This window comes from Daucus carota, chromosome 3 (assembly GCF_001625215.2).
Source record: "Daucus carota subsp. sativus chromosome 3, DH1 v3.0, whole genome shotgun sequence".
NCBI classification, from domain to species: Eukaryota; Viridiplantae; Streptophyta; class Magnoliopsida; order Apiales; family Apiaceae; genus Daucus; species Daucus carota.
In genome coordinates, this window is record NC_030383.2 from 48,539,863 (window position 1) to 48,560,024 (window position 20,162).

General features: G+C 27.5%; 1 protein-coding gene across 2 annotated transcripts; it reads right to left on the reverse strand.

Moving 5' to 3' along the window:
- Window positions 1–1,872: 1,872 nt before the first annotated feature.
- LOC108213248 (uncharacterized) lies at window positions 1,873–3,888 on the reverse strand. Of its 2 annotated transcripts, XM_064089229.1 has the most exons (3): window positions 3,378–3,888; window positions 2,827–2,992; window positions 1,873–2,271 (listed from the first exon to the last, which is right to left on the reverse strand). In XM_064089229.1, exons 1-2 carry the CDS (start codon window positions 3,738–3,740, stop codon window positions 2,831–2,833), a joined length of 525 nt encoding a protein of 174 aa, XP_063945299.1. In that variant the 5' UTR covers window positions 3,741–3,888; the 3' UTR covers window positions 1,873–2,271; window positions 2,827–2,830. The 2 variants fall into 2 exon arrangements, with proteins under 2 accessions (XP_063945299.1, XP_017240509.1); XM_017385020.2 differs by lacking the exon at window positions 1,873–2,271 and having other exon boundaries at window positions 2,556–2,992.
- Between the last annotated feature and the right edge of the window lie 16,274 nt (window positions 3,889–20,162).

Consider the following 20,162-nt stretch of genomic DNA (forward strand, 5'->3'; position numbering starts at 1 on the left):
GCTCTACATATGATATTCACATTGCAGGGTTTACCAATTTCCTGACATTGTTTTGCAAGTTCTCATCCAGCAACTACATTTCATATTTTGACACTTCAGACCAGATTTGGAACAGAGCATAAGTAAAATGGGAAATGTTCTCAACAACCTACGAAATAGTTAAACGCCAGTTAGATTTTTTGGCCAAATACTGCTGGTTTGATATGCAAAGACAACCACCAGCCAAATGTCGTCCTGTTTGGACTGCTAACATAACCACCAACGTCCAGTTTCTTGAATGAACAGTGCTATGTACACATAATTGTGTACGTAAAATTTGTACAAAATGACATGACAATTGATGTGGAATGTTTTAATTGGGATGTTTGATGTGAATACAGGGGCCTTTTCCAATTAAAACCCACCACACGTCATTTATGTGCTCCAAGCATTTTTCTTCTTGAATTAATCTGTGTGATGTATGTGTGCTTCTTTTCATAGTATTTTGCACATGTCCATTACTTTCACCTACTTTCTAAGATTGTGTTTTCAGCTACTTTCTAAGATTGTGTTCAGCTGTTAAGGTTCATTGCTGAATTTTTTAGGGATATTTTGCAGTACAAGAATATGAGCTCAGCGAAGACAAATGAGATACACTGATGGATAGGACTGCAAAGGGCCTCAATTTTATCTTAAGATCATTTGAGATTTTTCTACGAAATTGAATTATTTGCGGGCTACGTACATTTACATTGAATGAAAGTAGAAAAGGATTTTATATAAAAGGACCACTCATTTTGCTCAAAAATCTCACCTAGATCACCTATTAAAAAACCATATTATATAGATTATAGACCACTAAATCGAGTATATATATATCATTCTATTTGATGATGTTATGGTAATTGATAGAAAATGTTAAGTTTTAAACTTTCTGACTCAATTCAAAATTGACGTGTTCATTAACGTTACTTTCGGCATACATTCGAGTATTCGACATGGCATCTAGAAAAAAAAAAAGATAAATAAAATAGTTTAATCGAGCTAACCTAATAAAAACGTGTATCATAAATTCGACCCCTCATGTTTGAATTGGGACACAAAGTTTAAAAACTTAACGTTCTTCATCAATCACCATGACGTCATCAAACAGAATATACTCAATTTAATAGTTTAAATGATATAGTTTTTTAATGGATGGTCTACGTGAGATTTTTGAACAGAATAAATGGACCCTTTGATATAAATCCCTCGAGAAAAGAAATAAAATTTGTACTATGTTTGGAGATTAAAAAAATATTTATAATTTTTGTTTCTTTTATCATTCCATTCTACACTAAAAGTTTAATACCTAATACACATATTTTGATGTGTAGTACGTTCTTCTTGAGGACGTAACTCCCAAATTTCATCGGAAGAAATACAAATGTTTGGTGCATATGGTCATATGTAAGTCTCGCATGCAAGACAAATGATATTTTGTTGCACTATTCCAGAATTTGTTGCATCATGGAATTTTTTGTCCCATTTTTGTGTATCTAGTAAGAATACAGGGAATAATCTCTGTTTTAAACCGAAGGTTTGACAGTTCTTTTTCTGCCTCGTACTAAGTAATCACGTTCCAGTGCCATTTCAGGCTTGGTGACTTGAGTCAGGCACCTTATTAACGTAATGAGAACGACATATAATTATCTTAATGCAAATAACAAACTTGTAACCGTTGCCATACTACAAAAGATGGTGGCGCAGTTATCAGACCTGTGATTGTGAACACAACAGAGGTAGACCTCTTTAACGTCCATATCATGGATTCGTGGTACTCTGAGCCGATTAAAAATGAGTTCAGGCATGGTGTATATACGACCATATATATTGGTCAAGCAGATCCATCTAAGCAGCTAGAATCACAACTCTATAGCATTTGAATGTTCAATGTACCTTTTTACACCAACATACAACCAAGTTCATCATATTTCTAGCGTTTTATAACAGGCACAGGGTAAGATATGCAGAACCTTACAATACTACATCTTGTCTACACCGGATCAGAGTCACTAGGACTAGGTACAGAGAATTACGGATGGCATTGAATAGACTATATTAGGTGAACATTTCAACCGAAACACGCGTTTCTAGGTTAGTTTAAGTGAAATCAAGAAAAGGAGGGACCACTAAGTTTCCCCAAGTGGGTCAATCATCGGCAAATAAGTACCCATTAAACAGGAGAATGATTATAAAAGGCTACCTTTCCCTTGATGAGTTTGCAAGTGCTTTAAGCCATTTCATAACTCACTGCACAAATCCTAAATGTTAGATGAAAACCAAACATCCCATATATCCTCTAAAAAGAAATGAAAGTTTTGAAAGTCTGAGTATCCATTTTTTACAAAATTTTGATGTCATAAAGTTCTAAGCCTCATAATTTCCTACCAAAACAATACAACCTCATTGCTCTCTATAAGCTTAGACTGTACAAATTTAACGACTCTTTCGCTACCAGTACATATTTTTATCTGGATACTGAGCATTTAAAATCCGCAACTTGTTTTGGACAGGTAATCTAGAGAATCACCAAGGAGCCCACACTCAGTGAACATGCAAATAGTTAGATCAAACCAACCTGAGTGTACAATCTCTATTCTTCCAAAGTACCTAAGTTGAGACTAATACATTGTACAAGTATCAGTCCAAAAAGAAAACTCTTACTGTCATAATTGTTTTCAATTCACAACCTATCCCTACATTGTACACAAACAAAGATACATAGCCGGATTCCCTTATATCATACTTGACATTTATATTGTTCTAGACTAAATGAACTTGTGATCCTTTCCTTCAGTGACTAACCTGATCATTCATCACACAGAGCGTTCATGAGCTCACGCGGTGACGAATCCCAAACTGGAAGATTCAGTAGAAACTGCTTTGACCGCTCTTCCTGAAGACTGCACAATGCTTCAGCAGCCTCACATAAATTGGCAACATTGTTAATTAGAGCTTCTTGAGCTTCTACCTGCAACACAAATACATATAAATATACATACAAGTATACAACCCCAGATATAGCACTTCTCAGTTGACAATTACAACTGCACTATTTGAATTACCTAGTAAGCCATGTGAATCAAGTAATAAAACCCATGATACACAATGAAGTCACAATATATTCTAAAAAAAAAAAGAGACCGAATTCTATAAAAATTCTGAAACTTAAGAATTCCCAAGTGAATTAAGAAACAAACCCAAGATATCCTATACACTTGAATCGACCCATTTTGACCAAGTGAACCAAGACTCAAAACGCAATATACATACATATATACACTACAAAATCACTTAAATTTCAATTTCAAGAAAAATTACAAATCCAAGAAAACAAAATCAAAACTAGAAACTACCTGAGCAAGAAGTTCATCAATAAGACCACAGCGACTAAAACCCGAAAATTCAACCGGCAATTCATTACCCATTTCACCAACATCAACCTTCTCAAACCCCTTTTCAACATTCTGGGTCTGCAAATTCAAGTCCCTCAAGGTGTTCGACAAAAGTTCCCATCGAGAAATCTCAGCTTCATACTTGGCTTTGAGATTCAATAGGGCTCTTTTCTTCCTATTCCTCCGATTCTTCTCCTCCAGCGCTGGATCTGGAGGCGGAGCTGATGTGGTGGCGCTAATATCAAGGCGAGGGCGTTTCTTGCGCTTGTAGACGAAGCCATCGTCGTTTACAAGCTCCCACTCATCTTCTTCTGCTAGAGACATTGCAAAGCGGGAAGTGAAAATTTAAATTCGAGCAGGAGAGTGCGTCTTATAAATTTCAAACATGGAAAGTCGCTGATTGAACACACCCGCGCCACCTAAATCAAATTTTGGCTTCAAATTAGTTACAAGTGCTTATAAATCAATCGACTGTATAATAGAGTATATAATTACCTTGGTTGAGAAGCCGCGTGTTGCGGCCTATAAAAATTATATTAATGATTCAATATTAATATTTGTAAAATAAAATAATTTTATGGCTGTTTATAAAAACTATATTAACGTTTCAAAATTAATATTTGTAAGATAAAATAAATTTTATATTATAAAAATCTTGATGTAATACCCGAAACTAAAAAAGGTAGTTCTGATTTTTGATATTTTTCATCCAAAAATTCTAGAAATTAGAAAAATAGAACGGAGCGATGTGAGAGGCGCCACCTACACGCCCCTCGAATCTCCACCATATTTTCCTATATACAAAGTAAATCATATAAAAATTAGCAACAACAAACATGTCCAATGAACAAAACAAATATTATAAAAAAATAACCAACAAACATACATCAGTGGTAGTTAATTTATTGATATCATCCATCAATATCATATCAAGACTATATTCTTTTCCTCTGTTTCAATTTGTCGACTCCCACATAGCGATCTATAACTTTCTTTGCTTTCTTTATTTTTTTTAATACTGTATAAACAAGAGAACTATCACCTGAGAGAGGTAGAGTTATTGTATTTGGAGAGAGAAGGTTGTGTTTAGATGATCCAAAACCCTACAATCTACAGGGGTATTTATATGTGCAAAGAGACTTGTGTGCTACTATTTCCCATAATTAAATAATCTGAAATAAAATCAGATTAAAACTTTCAAACTATTATATTCCATAAACAATCTGAAACAAACTCAGAGTCTGAAACTTGCTTCTAATATACCCGAAACTAAAAAAGGTAATTCTAATTTTTGATATTTTTCATCCAAAAATTCCTGAGAATTAGAAAAATAGAACGGAGCGATGTGAGAGGCGCCACCTACACGCCCCTCGCTCCTCCTTTATATAAGAAGCCGCGCGTTGCGGCGGCTTATAAAAATTATATTAACGATTCAATATTAATATTCGTAGAATGCAATAATTTTGTGGATGTTAATAAAAAGTATATTAATGATTAAAAATTAATATTTGTAGGATAAAATAGATTTTATATTATAAAAATCTTATGTAATACCAATACTAATATATAAAATTGCAAAATTGGACTATAATTCATGGTGAAAAAAATGAGAATAAATTTCTACACGTAATTAAGAATTTAAAGCACGACGAATCTTAATTTTATTTGTGTTTTTTTTAAAAGTAATTATGTTCTTACATTGTCACCTTCCTCCAATTTTTTTGGATTGATTGTGCACAAAAATATCTAACTTAAATCCGTGAGATAGCGGTCTATAACTACCCTTGCTTGTAACAATAATACTGTATGAACAGTATTCACTTAAAAGTTGCTTGAACGGAGCAAACAGATAATTCATGAATAATATTTTCCTGTGTACAAAGTAAATCATATAAAAATTAACAACAAACATGTTCGATTAACAAAACAAATATTATAAAAGAATAACCAACAAACATACATCACCAATAGTTAATTTATTGATATCATCCATCAATATCATGTCAATACTGTATTTTTCTCTTGTGTTTGGATTTGTCGACTCCCACATAGCGGTCTATAACTACCTTTGCTTGCAACAACTTTTATTTTTTTTAATACCGTATAAATAATCTTCACTTATCGTTGCAAAGAAACGGCACCGCAGAGTTAGAAATCAAGCAAGAGAACTATCACCAGGGAGAGGTAGGGTTGTGGTATGGGTTGTGGTATTGAGAGAGGGTAGGTTGTGTTTAGATGATCCAAAACCCTGCACCCTGTAGAAGTATTTATAGGTGCAGCAAAATCTGTGTACCACTCTTTGTCATAATTAAATAATCTAAAACAAAATCAGATTAAAACTTTCAGGCTGCTATATTCTATAAATAATCAGAAATAAAATTAGATTCTGAAACTTACTTCTAATATATCCGAAACTAAAAAAGGTAGTTCTAATTTTTAATATTTTTCATCCGAAAATTCCAGAAAATTTAAAAAATAGAAAAATAGAACGGAGCGATGTGAGAGGCGCCACCTACACGTTCCTCGCTTCTCCTTTATATAAAAACAAAATCAGATTAAAACTTTCAAGTTACTATATTCCATAAATAATCTGAAACAAAATCAGATTCTGAAACTTGCTTCTAATATATCCGAAACTAAAAAAGGTAGTTCCAATTTTTGATATTTTTCATCCAAAAATTCCAGAAAATTTAAAAAATAGAACGGAGCGATGTGAGAGGCGCCACCTGCACGTCCCTCGCTTCCCCTTTATATAAGTATATTGATGATTGTAGTGTAATATCATATAATTATATAAAATATAATTTAGAGCTCTTGAAAATATTAAATTTTGTAGCAGTGCACTGGGCACATACCTTTGGGTTAAAATGACAAAATATCATTCGACTTAAATCTAATTTGCAAGAGATCATTTAATTCAAAAAAATTGTAATCAAATCACTAGCTTCTTTAAATTGTTCAACGAGGTTTCAATTGTTAAAATTCAAACAGAAAATTAATGTGAAATGTTGATGTGGCTCTTTAAAATTTGAAATACCATTTGCACTTCGGTCATTCTACTCAAAAAATCTTGTAATCAAGTCACTACTAAAATATTTTTTTATCAAAAAAAAAAGTCACTAAAATATTTAATTATATTAATTTTTTAACTTAAAATATATATTTTGATTAAAAATTTGAGAAAATTTATATAGAATGACGTGCAATCCTCTTAATAGCTTAATCGAATAGAAATATACTGCTAAATAAATTATAAATATTTCTAGCAAACCTTTTTTGATACGATCTTTAGAAATAAATAAGAAAATTAATGTTGTATTTAATATAAAATCATTCTTTATGATATTTAATTATTTTTATCATTTATAATAAATATAAATATTTAAATTAATAATTGGATAGAATTTTATATAGAATGATGTGCATTCCGTTTAATAACTTATATAAAAAAAATATTAATAAATTGAATTTTGAGCAAGTTATTTAACAAGATTCTATAAAGTTTGTAATAACAATAATGATGTATTTAATACAAATAATAATAATAATAATAATAATAATATAATTTTGATAAAATTAAATATCAGTTTACATGAGTTAATAATATTGTTGTTGATTAGGAGTATTTATAAATTTAACCCTCTGTTCCATGACTAATCCATATTTTGTAACTCGCCGAACTGATTAAATTTCAGATTAATCACCAATCAACCCGATTAATCTTGTTACATGATTCCAAAGCTGTTTTGGTGAGCTTAAAAAGTGATTCTTGTTTAAAATAAATAAATGAAGTAGGAGTGTGAAGCATGTTAGAACTTATAAGTTATTAAAATGTTTGCAAAAGATCGTGAAATTAAAGCTAATATTATTTTTTATACGTGTTCTTATTTTTTTACACAAATGTGTCAAGAAAAAAGAAGTTTTTTTTTTTTTTATGAAAAAAAGTGGAAGTCTGTGCCGACACTGATTAAGGGTTCATTTGGGACTTGAGTTATCTTTAAAAAAATGAATCTTACTTTAATTAAAAAAGTGGAGTACAAGTGAGAAGTAAATAATTTTTATTTTTTTTGAGAATGAAGTAAATTAGTTAATAAAGTGTTTGGAAAAACAGGAGAATTTTTGGGAGAAAAGCTAAAATTCTCACATCTTAGTGCTTGTTTGGGCACAGTCGCTTCTACCTTTTCTGATAAAAAACCGGTTCTCCTTCTTTTGAGCCGTTTGTGCAAAAAGCAGAAACACTTATAAAAAGCTGAGAATGTTAGATTTTGTTTTAGGTCATTTGCTTTTTCCCAAACAATTTAATCATTTATAAGTTTTAATTTAATTCTCATTTCTAGTTCGTTTTTTATTTTAACTAGCTTTTCTTGCCCGCGCTCCGCGCACGGGTGTCTTGATATTGTAGTTGGTTTTTTGTGGCGTAGTAAAATAATTTTTGTGATTAAGAATAGAAAATTAAACTATCAAATAATCCCAAATGAAGAATAAAATTAAAAAATATATATATAATCCAAAATAAACATAGTCCGGATGATAACCTCATAATCTATAAAGAATTTGAGCATAATTTCAAATACTTATTATATTATTATTTCACAAAAATCTAAATATTGTAGTACGATTATTCAGCATTCTTGGAGATGTTATAATCCGAGATCTGGAAGCTATACATATCCATCACGATCAAGCCTGGAACAATATAAAAAATTTATAAATTATTCTCATATTATTTTGATATGAAATATATAATTATACGATTCTGTGTGAATAAATGAGCAAATTAAATAAATAACTATGTCTCATGCTATATACCGCACTCAAATTTAAATTAACATCAACTTTTGATATCGGTGTGTTGATAAAACTGATATTTCTTGTAGTTGTATAGATTGTCACCAAACATGTTTCAGAATTAAATATATTTAGATGTGTATATGATTGTGACGAATGCAAATTATGATCCAACCTTCACACATTTGAACCTTCATACTTGCTGGAACCAAGATCACCGCCGTTTCTAAATCGTCTTGATAAATATGAATCAAATATTCTGCGAGTTCTCCACTCAAGTCAACAATGATTGACTCCCTACATACCTATACATGCATGTAATAAGTTAAAGTATGAAATATTTCTCAATTAATATTTTATAGTATATCTATTTATCATTTTACCTCCCATTACAATACATTATTATACTAAAAAAGTGTAACTGTAAATTTATATATTTATTAAACGTAGCGACAAAAATCTTTGTATATATGTTGTTACTGTAGCATATGCAATTTTAGAGTTGGAATTGACGTAGGTATTTTATAATAGCAGATGTGCAGTTTTTTTTTGTGAGAATAGAGATCTGCAATATATACAAAAACAACATTTCAATAAAAAAGAAACTAAATATATAAGAGTTTTTGATTATGTAATTTATGTTAGTAGCAGATTTAATTTAGCGAGTAAAATAGTGAATGAGATTTTGTATTATAATATTTGATGAGTATTCAAATTCAAAATCTATAATAGATAGAATTTATTTTTCAGAATTATCAATGACTAAAATGCATTTAAAATAGATATTTTTTCTGTTACAGTTTTTTGGCATAGTAATGTATTTAAATTACGTAATATTTTTTGGCATTGTACTGAATTAAGACATTGATTTTTTATAAAATATTTAACTAAAAATTTTAACTATATGATAATATTTTTATAATGAATTATTTAACTAAACTATGATATTTTGGCATACCAATGAATTGTATCGTTTTGGGAATAGTAATGAATTATTTAACTAAATTTAAATATTCTGAAAGATATATATATATATATATATATATATATATATATATATATATATATATATATTATTTTTATACACTTTATTTTATCACAAATTAATAAATTGATAAAAAAAAAATACGTTAGCAAGCTAGCAATTCAGATCCTTCAGATCGAGTATCATCCATAAAATTTAGGTCTGATGTTCCATGTATTAGTCAGAATACATGATTTGTATTTCATCGAGCATTCAGAGATAACAATCAAATAACACCAATTAGTTATGTCAATTAAATACAAATGCTATAATGTATACAGAAATTCAGAGATAGTCAACCTACATATATAATTGATTCACTTCACTTGACATAAATACAATCTTTCTAAAAAAAATATAATATATACGTCTTTTATAAAAAATATAAATAGATTTCGTTTCTACACTTCATTTGATTAACAATTAAATAAAATAAAGACGTCTTTAATAGAGAAGTATACTAATTATATTGTTGCTACTTATATATGTTACCTAAATGAATAAGAGATCAAATTAATAAATTAAAATCATGGATTATAATTTACATACTGATATTTTAAACCGCATTGAAATTTAAAATTTGCAACGACTGTCATGTACTTAACTGAATCTGAATGTTTCCTAAATCTAGGGGATACGCTATACCTAAATTTACATGATACATTTTAGTTGTTTAGCATTGAATGAGTAACTATATATTTTAATATTACCAAAAGAAATTGATTAATCATACTTGTTAATTATTCCATCCAACTTAAAAATCGAATAAATTAAGGAAGCATAATAGCAGATGCGAATTTTTTTTATGATATTATGATTTACAGTGAGATTAGAGATTTGCAACAAATATAAAGACAATATTTTAACAAAAAAGAAAGTAAATGAATAAGAGTTTTTGAATTATGTAGTTAATGTTAGTAACAGATTTAATTTAGCGAGTAAAATTGAGAATGAGATTTTGTATTAAGATGTTTGATGAGTATTGAAATTCAAATTTTGTAACCGATAGAATTTATTTTACATAATTATTAATGTCTAAAATGTATTTATAATAGATATTTTTTGTTACAATTTTTTGGCATAATAATGTATTGTAATCTATGTGATATATTTTGGCAGAGTAATGCATTAAGACATCGATTTTCTAGAAAATATTTAACTAAAAAATTTAACTAACTTATAATATTTTAAAATGAGTTATTTAACTAAATTATAATATTTTGACATACGAATGAATTATATCGTTTTGGGAATATTAATGAATTATTTAACTAAATTTACATATTTTAAAAATGAATTATTTTAAATATATATTATTTTTATACACTTTATTTTATCACAAATAAATAAATAAATAATACATAAAGAAGCTAGCAATTCAGATCCTTAAGATCGATTTTAGGTCTGTTGTTCCATGTATTAGTCAGAATACAGGGTTTGTATTTCATCAAGCATTCAGAGATGACAATTAAATAACACCAGAGTATGTCAATTAAATATAAATGCCATAATGTATGCATAAATTAAGGGATAGTCAACATAGATATATAATTGATTCACTTCACTTGACTTAAATATAATCTTTCTAAGAAAATATATAATATATATGTCTTTTATTATAAATATATCTAGATTTCGTTTATACACTTCATTTGATTAAGAGTTAAATAAAATAAAGACGTCTTTAACAGAGAAGTAAACTAATTACATCATTGTTGCTTATATATGTTACCTCAATGAATAAGAGATTAAATCAATAAATTAAAATCACGGATTATAATGATATTTCCATCTGCATTGAAATTTGAAATTTGCAACGGATACACTATACTTAAAATGTTTCCTAAATCTAAGGGATACGTTATACTTAAATTTACATGGAAACACATATTCTTTTCATTATTGTCATTGTATTTGTACTCAAGTCCTTTATGTTCTTATAAGTTTTTATAAAAATATTATAAAATACAAATTATGAAAATTTTATTATCTCTTTCAAAAACAATAGATAAAAAATCTAAAAACCCGTCAATGGTTAATTTAAATAGATCATGTGATCAAAACTATAACTTACTCCCGAGACAATGCATGAGCCAAATGAGAACTTGCAATATAAAATTTATGACTAAAACAACTACTTCTCAATGAACTTGAGTGACTAAAAGTACTAACTTGCGAAATTATATATTCTCAAGATATTAAACAAAGACTACACCAATGTAAATAGGGAGACAATTACATTGACATCATTTTGTTAGACTTCCCCATCTCACGTGATACTTCCTCAATGTTAACTGCATTGCTAGCCTCATCGTCTACATTTCTCACTCCCGTCTGACCATTTCAGATCCCTTTACTACTTCCTTTGTATTGAGAATCTGGCTGATGAGCTTTACCAAAGTTTCACACACCAAATAGTCTCCGCGTCAACTCCTTTGAATATCTGCTGCTCAAATCAATAATTAGTTGTTTCAAAGGACTTTGAGATTGTTAAAAGAGCACCCAAACTTTCGTAATTCCTTTCTAGATGCTTGTAGACAACTGACAACTATCTAAGCAATTGTATCATACATACACATAAGTTATACATACATATGTAAATTCTAATGATTGATATTAAATTCCAATAAATGATTTCATTTGTTATATAATCAATCTAAATAAGTATTAATAAAAATTTTCACAAACTTGCACAGAAAAGGCTGAGATTCAATTTACCAAGTGAGACAACAATATATCATTCTCCTTTTATTGACAACGCTAAAATTTGTATCAGATGAATCTGTATAGCCAGATTGGTGTGTTGCTAATCAGAGGAACTGAGCGGCCAGACAAATGGTCATTTAAGTATTTTATATACACATACACAAAAATTAATAATTAGTGTCAATTAAATGATAAATATGATAATCAAGCCAGTAAAACATATGATAACACCAAAAATCAGTTGAATGTAGTAGGAAATACGATGCCTTTAGGTTATTTGAGTCCCACAACTTGTCTCAGCCATGCTTTCTTCATTGTAATGTAGTTTCCTCGGCCTTTGATAGCTACAAATTGTAAAAAGAGATTCCATTAACATTCACATCCATATATCTTGTAAATTAAAAACATGTTTGAAATTTTAAAAGAATTGCTTACAGATATAGAAAAAAGAATGAAAATCTCAAACTATAAAGTCAAAAAAGAAAATGAAAAAGGAAAACAAAGATGAATACAAACAATCAAAGATATAAGCATGTAGTCTTGATAACGGTTATATATATACCCACTCTCTACCAAATATATAGATATATAGACATATACATATAAATAGATATGAAATCAATCAAACAAATTACCATAAATAAAATCATTGTTTTGAATCTTGTCATACTATTGTTCAACGAAAGCTATAATCAAGGAAATTTGAATATCAAATTGAAGAGAGACAACCAATATGATTTCAATTTTGCAATACTTACTTTGAATTCAAATTTTTAGATGGTAATGGAAAGAAACAAATGAAATTCACTCGCTTCCCATTCTGAAGCACCAATCATGCATATAATCAAGCAGACCTACATATGCCTTCTAAATTGCTTACAATTTCTGATCCAAAAAAGATATTATTCTTCAAACAAAATTAAAAAAAATTCAAACCAATTAAATATTTAAAAAACACCGATTATGCAGCTGATTGAGCATGCTTAAATATCAACTAAATACTGCTTCACACACCTTACCATTACGACGCTATGTTACTGCTCTGATATATAAATTTGAACTAATTTTATATTTATTTTAAAATAAAAAATTAGAGAGTAAAACATATATAATGACGTATCTCAAATTTTTTATATATAAGAATTACTTTATTAAAATTGAAAAAAAATAAAATAATGAAGAAAACAATAACACATAAATGAATTTAACAACACAATAGTCGTATCATAATTTTTTAAAGTATAACATATTTAATGGTGCATCAATACCTTATTCTTTTTTGTATAATCTTATGAAAATATTTTAACACTACTTTATTTTTAAATATTTTAAGAAAAGACGATTAGCAGTTTAAGAGGTAGTAATCACTATTCCAACATATTGAATTTTTAATGCAGTATCATACAAAAAATCTTGTAAGTGCTTAGGAAGTCTTTCCATGTTTAATTCGAAATAGATAATAAGCTAACAATTACAATTAAAAATAGGTTAATATACAAAATATACATGTAGTTGTGAATAAATTAAATGTATAAAGATAAGAAAAATATTGTTTGAAATTTTTTAAATACATTTTAATTTTAAATATTTTAAGAAAAGGCAATCAGCAATTTGAGAGATAATTATATTTTTACATTTTTAATTTTTCATGCAACATCGTACAATAAAGTCTTGAGAGCGCTTAAGAAGTCTTCCCATAAATGGTAAGATGAATTTGAATTTTTAAAATAAATAATAAGAATTGATTTGATTTTGAATTTAGAAATAATTAATGATGATTAGTTTCATATCTTGGAGAGTATTTGAGAAGTCTTTTCATTCATAAATTAGAGATAGAGGAAGTCAATAACTACATTTAAAAAATATGCTAAAAATTAGGAAGGAAATGATTTTTATTTAAGACAATTAAAATGAAAAGTAAGAATGCATGCATAATTTGTGGGACTTTCTAAAACTTGACTTATATAAATCAGTTGATTAGATGGCGCTGCTTATGTGACATAATTAAAATATGTGGTTTTATGACGTGTCATTTTACGAATTACGTGTATTTTTAAATATACAAAATATACATGTAGTTGTGAATAAATTAAATGTATAAAGATAAGAAAATTATTGTTTGAAATTTTTTTACATAAATTTTAATTTTAAATATTTTAAGAAAAGGCAATCAGCAATTTAAGAGATAATTATATATTTAAATTTTTAATTTTTCATCCAACATCGTACAATAAAATCTTCAGAGTGCTTAGGAAGTCTTCCCATAAATGGTAAGATGAATTTGAAATTTTAAATAAATGATAAGAATTGATTTGATTTCGAATTTAGAAATAATTAATGATGATTAGTTTCATATCTTGGAGAGTACTTAAGAAGTCTTTTCTTCATAAATTAGAGATAGAGGAAGTCAATAACTACATTTAAAAAAATATGCTAAAAATTAGGAAGGAATGATTTTTATTTAAGACAATTAAAATTAAAAGCAAGAATGCTTGCATAATTTGTGGGACTGTCTAAAACTTGACTTATATAAATCAGTTGATTAGATGGTGCTGGTGATGTCAACGCTGACATATTAATATGGTGGTTTTCAAAAAGATGTGGTGATTTTCAAAAAGATGTCATATTAAAGATGTCTTTAATAGAGAATTAAACTGATAATCAGAGCTGACAATCAACGCTGATTTGATAATTAAGACAAATAAAATCAAAAGTAAGAATTCATGCATGATTTGTGGGACTGTTTGAAACTTAACATTTACTAGCTTTTCTTGCCCGCGCTCCGCGCACGGGTGTCTTGATATTGTAGTTGGTTTTTTGTGGCGTAGTAAAATAATTTTTGTGATTAAGAATAGAAAATTAAACTATCAAATAATCCCAAATGAAGAATAAAATTAAAAAATATATATATAATCCAAAATAAACATAGTCCGGATGATAACCTCATAATCTATAAAGAATTTGAGCATAATTTCAAATACTTATTATATTATTATTTCACAAAAATCTAAATATTGTAGTACGATTATTCAGCATTCTTGGAGATGTTATAATCCGAGATCTGGAAGCTATACATATCCATCACGATCAAGCCTGGAACAATATAAAAAATTTATAAATTATTCTCATATTATTTTGATATGAAATATATAATTATACGATTCTGTGTGAATAAATGAGCAAATTAAATAAATAACTATGTCTCATGCTATATACCGCACTCAAATTTAAATTAACATCAACTTTTGATATCGGTGTGTTGATAAAACTGATATTTCTTGTAGTTGTATAGATTGTCACCAAACATGTTTCAGAATTAAATATATTTAGATGTGTATATGATTGTGACGAATGCAAATTATGATCCAACCTTCACACATTTGAACCTTCATACTTGCTAGAACCAAGATCACCGCCGTTTCTAAATCGTCTTGATAAATATGAATCAAATATTCTGCGAGTTCTCCACTCAAGTCAACAATGATTGACTCCCTACATACCTATACATGCATGTAATAAGTTAAAGTATGAAATATTTCTCAATTAATATTTTATAGTATATCTATTTATCATTTTACCTCCCATTACAATACATTATTATACTAAAAAAGTGTAACTGTAAATTTATATATTTATTAAACGTAGCGACAAAAATCTTTGTATATATGTTGTTACTGTAGCATATGCAATTTTAGAGTTGGAATTGACGTAGGTATTTTATAATAGCAGATGTGCAGTTTTTTTTTGTGAGAATAGAGATCTGCAATATATACAAAAACAACATTTCAATAAAAAAGAAACTAAATATATAAGAGTTTTTGATTATGTAGTTTATGTTAGTAGCAGATTTAATTTAGCGAGTAAAATAGTGAATGAGATTTTGTATTATAATATTTGATGAGTATTCAAATTCAAAATCTATAATAGATAGAATTTATTTTTCAGAATTATCAATGACTAAAATGCATTTAAAATAGATATTTTTTCTGTTACAGTTTTTTGGCATAGTAATGTATTTAAATTACGTAATATTTTTTGGCATTGTACTGAATTAAGACATTGATTTTCTATAAAATATTTAACTAAAAATTTTAACTATATGATAATATTTTTATAATGAATTATTTAACTAAACTATGATAGTTTGGCATACCAATGAATTGTATCGTTTTGGGAATAGTAATGAATTATTTAACTAAATTTAAATATTCTGAAATATATATATATATATATATATATATATATATATATATTATTTTTATACACTTTATTTTATCACAAATTAATAAATTGATAAAAAAAATACGTTAGCAAGCTAGCAATTCAGATCCTTCACATCGAGTATCATCCATAAAATTTAGGTCTGATGTTCCATGTATTAGTCAGAATACATGATTTGTATTTCATCGAGCATTCAGAGATAACAATCAAATAACACCAATTAGTTATGTCAATTAAATACAAATGCTATAATGTATACAGAAATTCAGAGATAGTCAACCTACATATATAATTGATTCACTTCACTTGACATAAATACAATCTTTCTAAAAAAAATATAATATATACGTCTTTTATAAAAAATATAAATAGATTTCGTTTCTACACTTCATTTGATTAACAATTAAATAAAATAAAGACGTCTTTAATAGAGAAGTATACTAATTATATTGTTGCTACTTATATATGTTACCTAAATGAATAAGAGATCAAATTAATAAATTAAAATCATGGATTATAATTTCCATACTGATATTTTAAACCGCATTGAAATTTAAAATTTGCAACGACTGTCATGTACTTAACTGAATCTGAATGTTTCCTAAATCTAGGGGATACGCTATACCTAAATTTACATGATACATTTTAGTTGTTTAGCATTGAATGAGTAACTATATATTTTAATATTACCAAAAGAAATTGATTAATCATACTTGTTAATTATTCCATCCAACTTAAAAATCGAATAAATTAAGGAAGCATAATAGCAGATGCGAATTTTTTTTATGATATTATGATTTACAGTGAGATTAGAGATTTGCAACAAATATAAAGACAATATTTTAACAAAAAAGAAAGTAAATGAATAAGAGTTTTTGAATTATGTAGTTAATATTAGTAACAGATTTAATTTAGCGAGTAAAATTGAGAATGAGATTTTGTATTAAGATGTTTGATGAGTATTGAAATTCAAATTTTGTAACCGATAGAATTTATTTTACATAATTATTAATGTCTAAAATGTATTTATAATAGATATTTTTTGTTACAATTTTTTGGCATAATAATGTATTGTAATCTATGTGATATATTTTGGCAGAGTAATGCATTAAGACATCGATTTTCTAGAAAATATTTAACTAAAAAATTTAACTAACTTATAATATTTTAAAATGAGTTATTTAACTAAATTATAATATTTTGACATACGAATGAATTATATCGTTTTGGGAATATTAATGAATTATTTAACTAAATTTACATATTTTAAAAATGAATTATTTTAAATATATATTATTTTTATACACTTTATTTTATCACAAATAAATAAATAAATAATACATAAAGAAGCTAGCAATTCAGATCCTTAAGATCGATTTTAGGTCTGTTGTTCCATGTATTAGTCAGAATACAGGGTTTGTATTTCATCAAGCATTCAGAGATGACAATTAAATAACACCAGAGTATGTCAATTAAATATAAATGCCATAATGTATGCATAAATTAAGGGATAGTCAACATAGATATATAATTGATTCACTTCACTTGACTTAAATATAATCTTTCTAAGAAAATATATAATATATATGTCTTTTATTATAAATATATCTAGATTTCGTTTATACACTTCATTTGATTAAGAGTTAAATAAAATAAAGACGTCTTTAACAGAGAAGTAAACTAATTACATCATTGTTGCTTATATATGTTACCTCAATGAATAAGAGATTAAATCAATAAATTAAAATCACGGATTATAATGATATTTCCATCTGCATTGAAATTTGAAATTTGCAACGGATACACTATACTTAAAATGTTTCCTAAATCTAAGGGATACGTTATACTTAAATTTACATGGAAACACATATTCTTTTCATTATTGTCATTGTATTTGTACTCAAGTCCTTTATGTTCTTATAAGTTTTTATAAAAATATTATAAAATACAAATTATGAAAATTTTATTATCTCTTTCAAAAACAATAGATAAAAAATCTAAAAACCCGTCAATGGTTAATTTAAATAGATCATGTGATCAAAACTATAACTTACTCCCGAGACAATGCATGAGCCAAATGAGAACTTGCAATATAAAATTTATGACTAAAACAACTACTTCTCAATGAACTTGAGTGACTAAAAGTACTAACTTGCAAAATTATATATTCTCAAGATATTAAACAAAGACTACACCAATGTAAATAGGGAGACAATTACATTGACATCATTTTGTTAGACTTCCCCATCTCACGTGATACTTCCTCAATGTTAACTGCATTGCTAGCCTCATCGTCTACATTTCTCACTCCCGTCTGACCATTTCAGATCCCTTTACTACTTCCTTTGTATTGAGAATCTGGCTGATGAGCTTTACCAAAGTTTCACACACCAAATAGTCTCCGCGTCAACTCCTTTGAATATCTACTGCTCAAATCAATAATTACTTGTTTCAAAGGACTTTGAGATTGTTAAAAGAGCACCCAAACTTTCGTAATTCCTTTCTAGATGCTTGTACACAACTGACAACTATCTAAGCAATTGTATCATACATACACATAAGTTATACATACATATGTAAATTCTAATGATTGATATTAAATTCCAATAAATGATTTCATTTGTTATATAATCAATCTAAATAAGTATTAATAAAATTTTTCACAAACTTGCACAGAAAAGGCTGAGATTCAATTTACCAAGTGAGACAACAATATATCATTCTCCTTTTATTGACAACGCTAAAATTTGTATCAGATGAATCTGTATAGCCAGATTGGTGTGTTGCTAATCAGAGGAACTGAGCGGCCAGACAAATGGTCATTTAAGTATTTTATATACACATACACAAAAATTAATAATTAGTGTCAATTAAATGATAAATATGATAATCACGCCAGTAAAACATATGATAACACCAAAAATCAGTTGAATGTAGTAGGAAATACGATGCCTTTAGGTTATTTGAGTCCCACAACTTGTCTCAGCCATGCTTTCTTCATTGTAATGTAGTTTCCTCGGCCTTTGATAGCTACAAATTGTAAAAAGAGATTCCATTAACATTCACATCCATATATCTTGTAAATTAAAAACATGTTTGAAATTTTAAAAAAATTGCTTACAGATATAGAAAAAAGAATGAAAATCTCAAACTATAAAGTCAAAAAAGAAAAAGAAAAAGGAAAACAAAGATGAATACAAACAATCAAAGATATAAGCATGTAGTCTTGATAACGGTTATATATATACCCACTCTCTACCAAATATATAGATATATAGACATATACATATAAATAGATATGAAATCAATCAAACAAATTACCATAAATAAAATCATTGTTTTGAATCTTGTCATACTATTGTTCAACGAAAGCTATAATCAAGGAAATTTGAATATCAAATTGAAGAGAGACAACCAATATGATTTCAATTTTGCAATACTTATTTTGAATTCAAATTTTTAGATGGTAATGGAAAGAAACAAATGAAATTCACTCGCTTCCCATTCTGAAGCACCAATCATGCATATAATCAAGCAGACCTACATATGCCTTCTAAATTGCTTACAATTTCTGATCCAAAAAAGATATTATTCTTCAAACAAAATTAAAAAAAATTCAAACCAATTAAATATTTAAAAAACACCGATTATGCAGCTGATTGAGCATGCTTAAATATCAACTAAATGCTGCTTCACACACCTTACCATTACGACGCTATGTTACTACTCTGATATATAAATTTGAACTAATTTTATATTTATTTTAAAATAAAAAATTAGAGAGTAAAACATATATAATGACGTATCTCAAATTTTTTTTATATAAGAATTACTTTATTAAAATTGAAAAAAAATAAAATGAAGAAAACAATAACACATAAATGAATTTAACAACACAATAGTCGTATCATAATTTTTTAAAGTATAACATATTTAATGGTGCATCAATACCTTATTCTTTTTTGTATAATCTTATGAAAATATTTTAACACTACTTTATTTTTAAA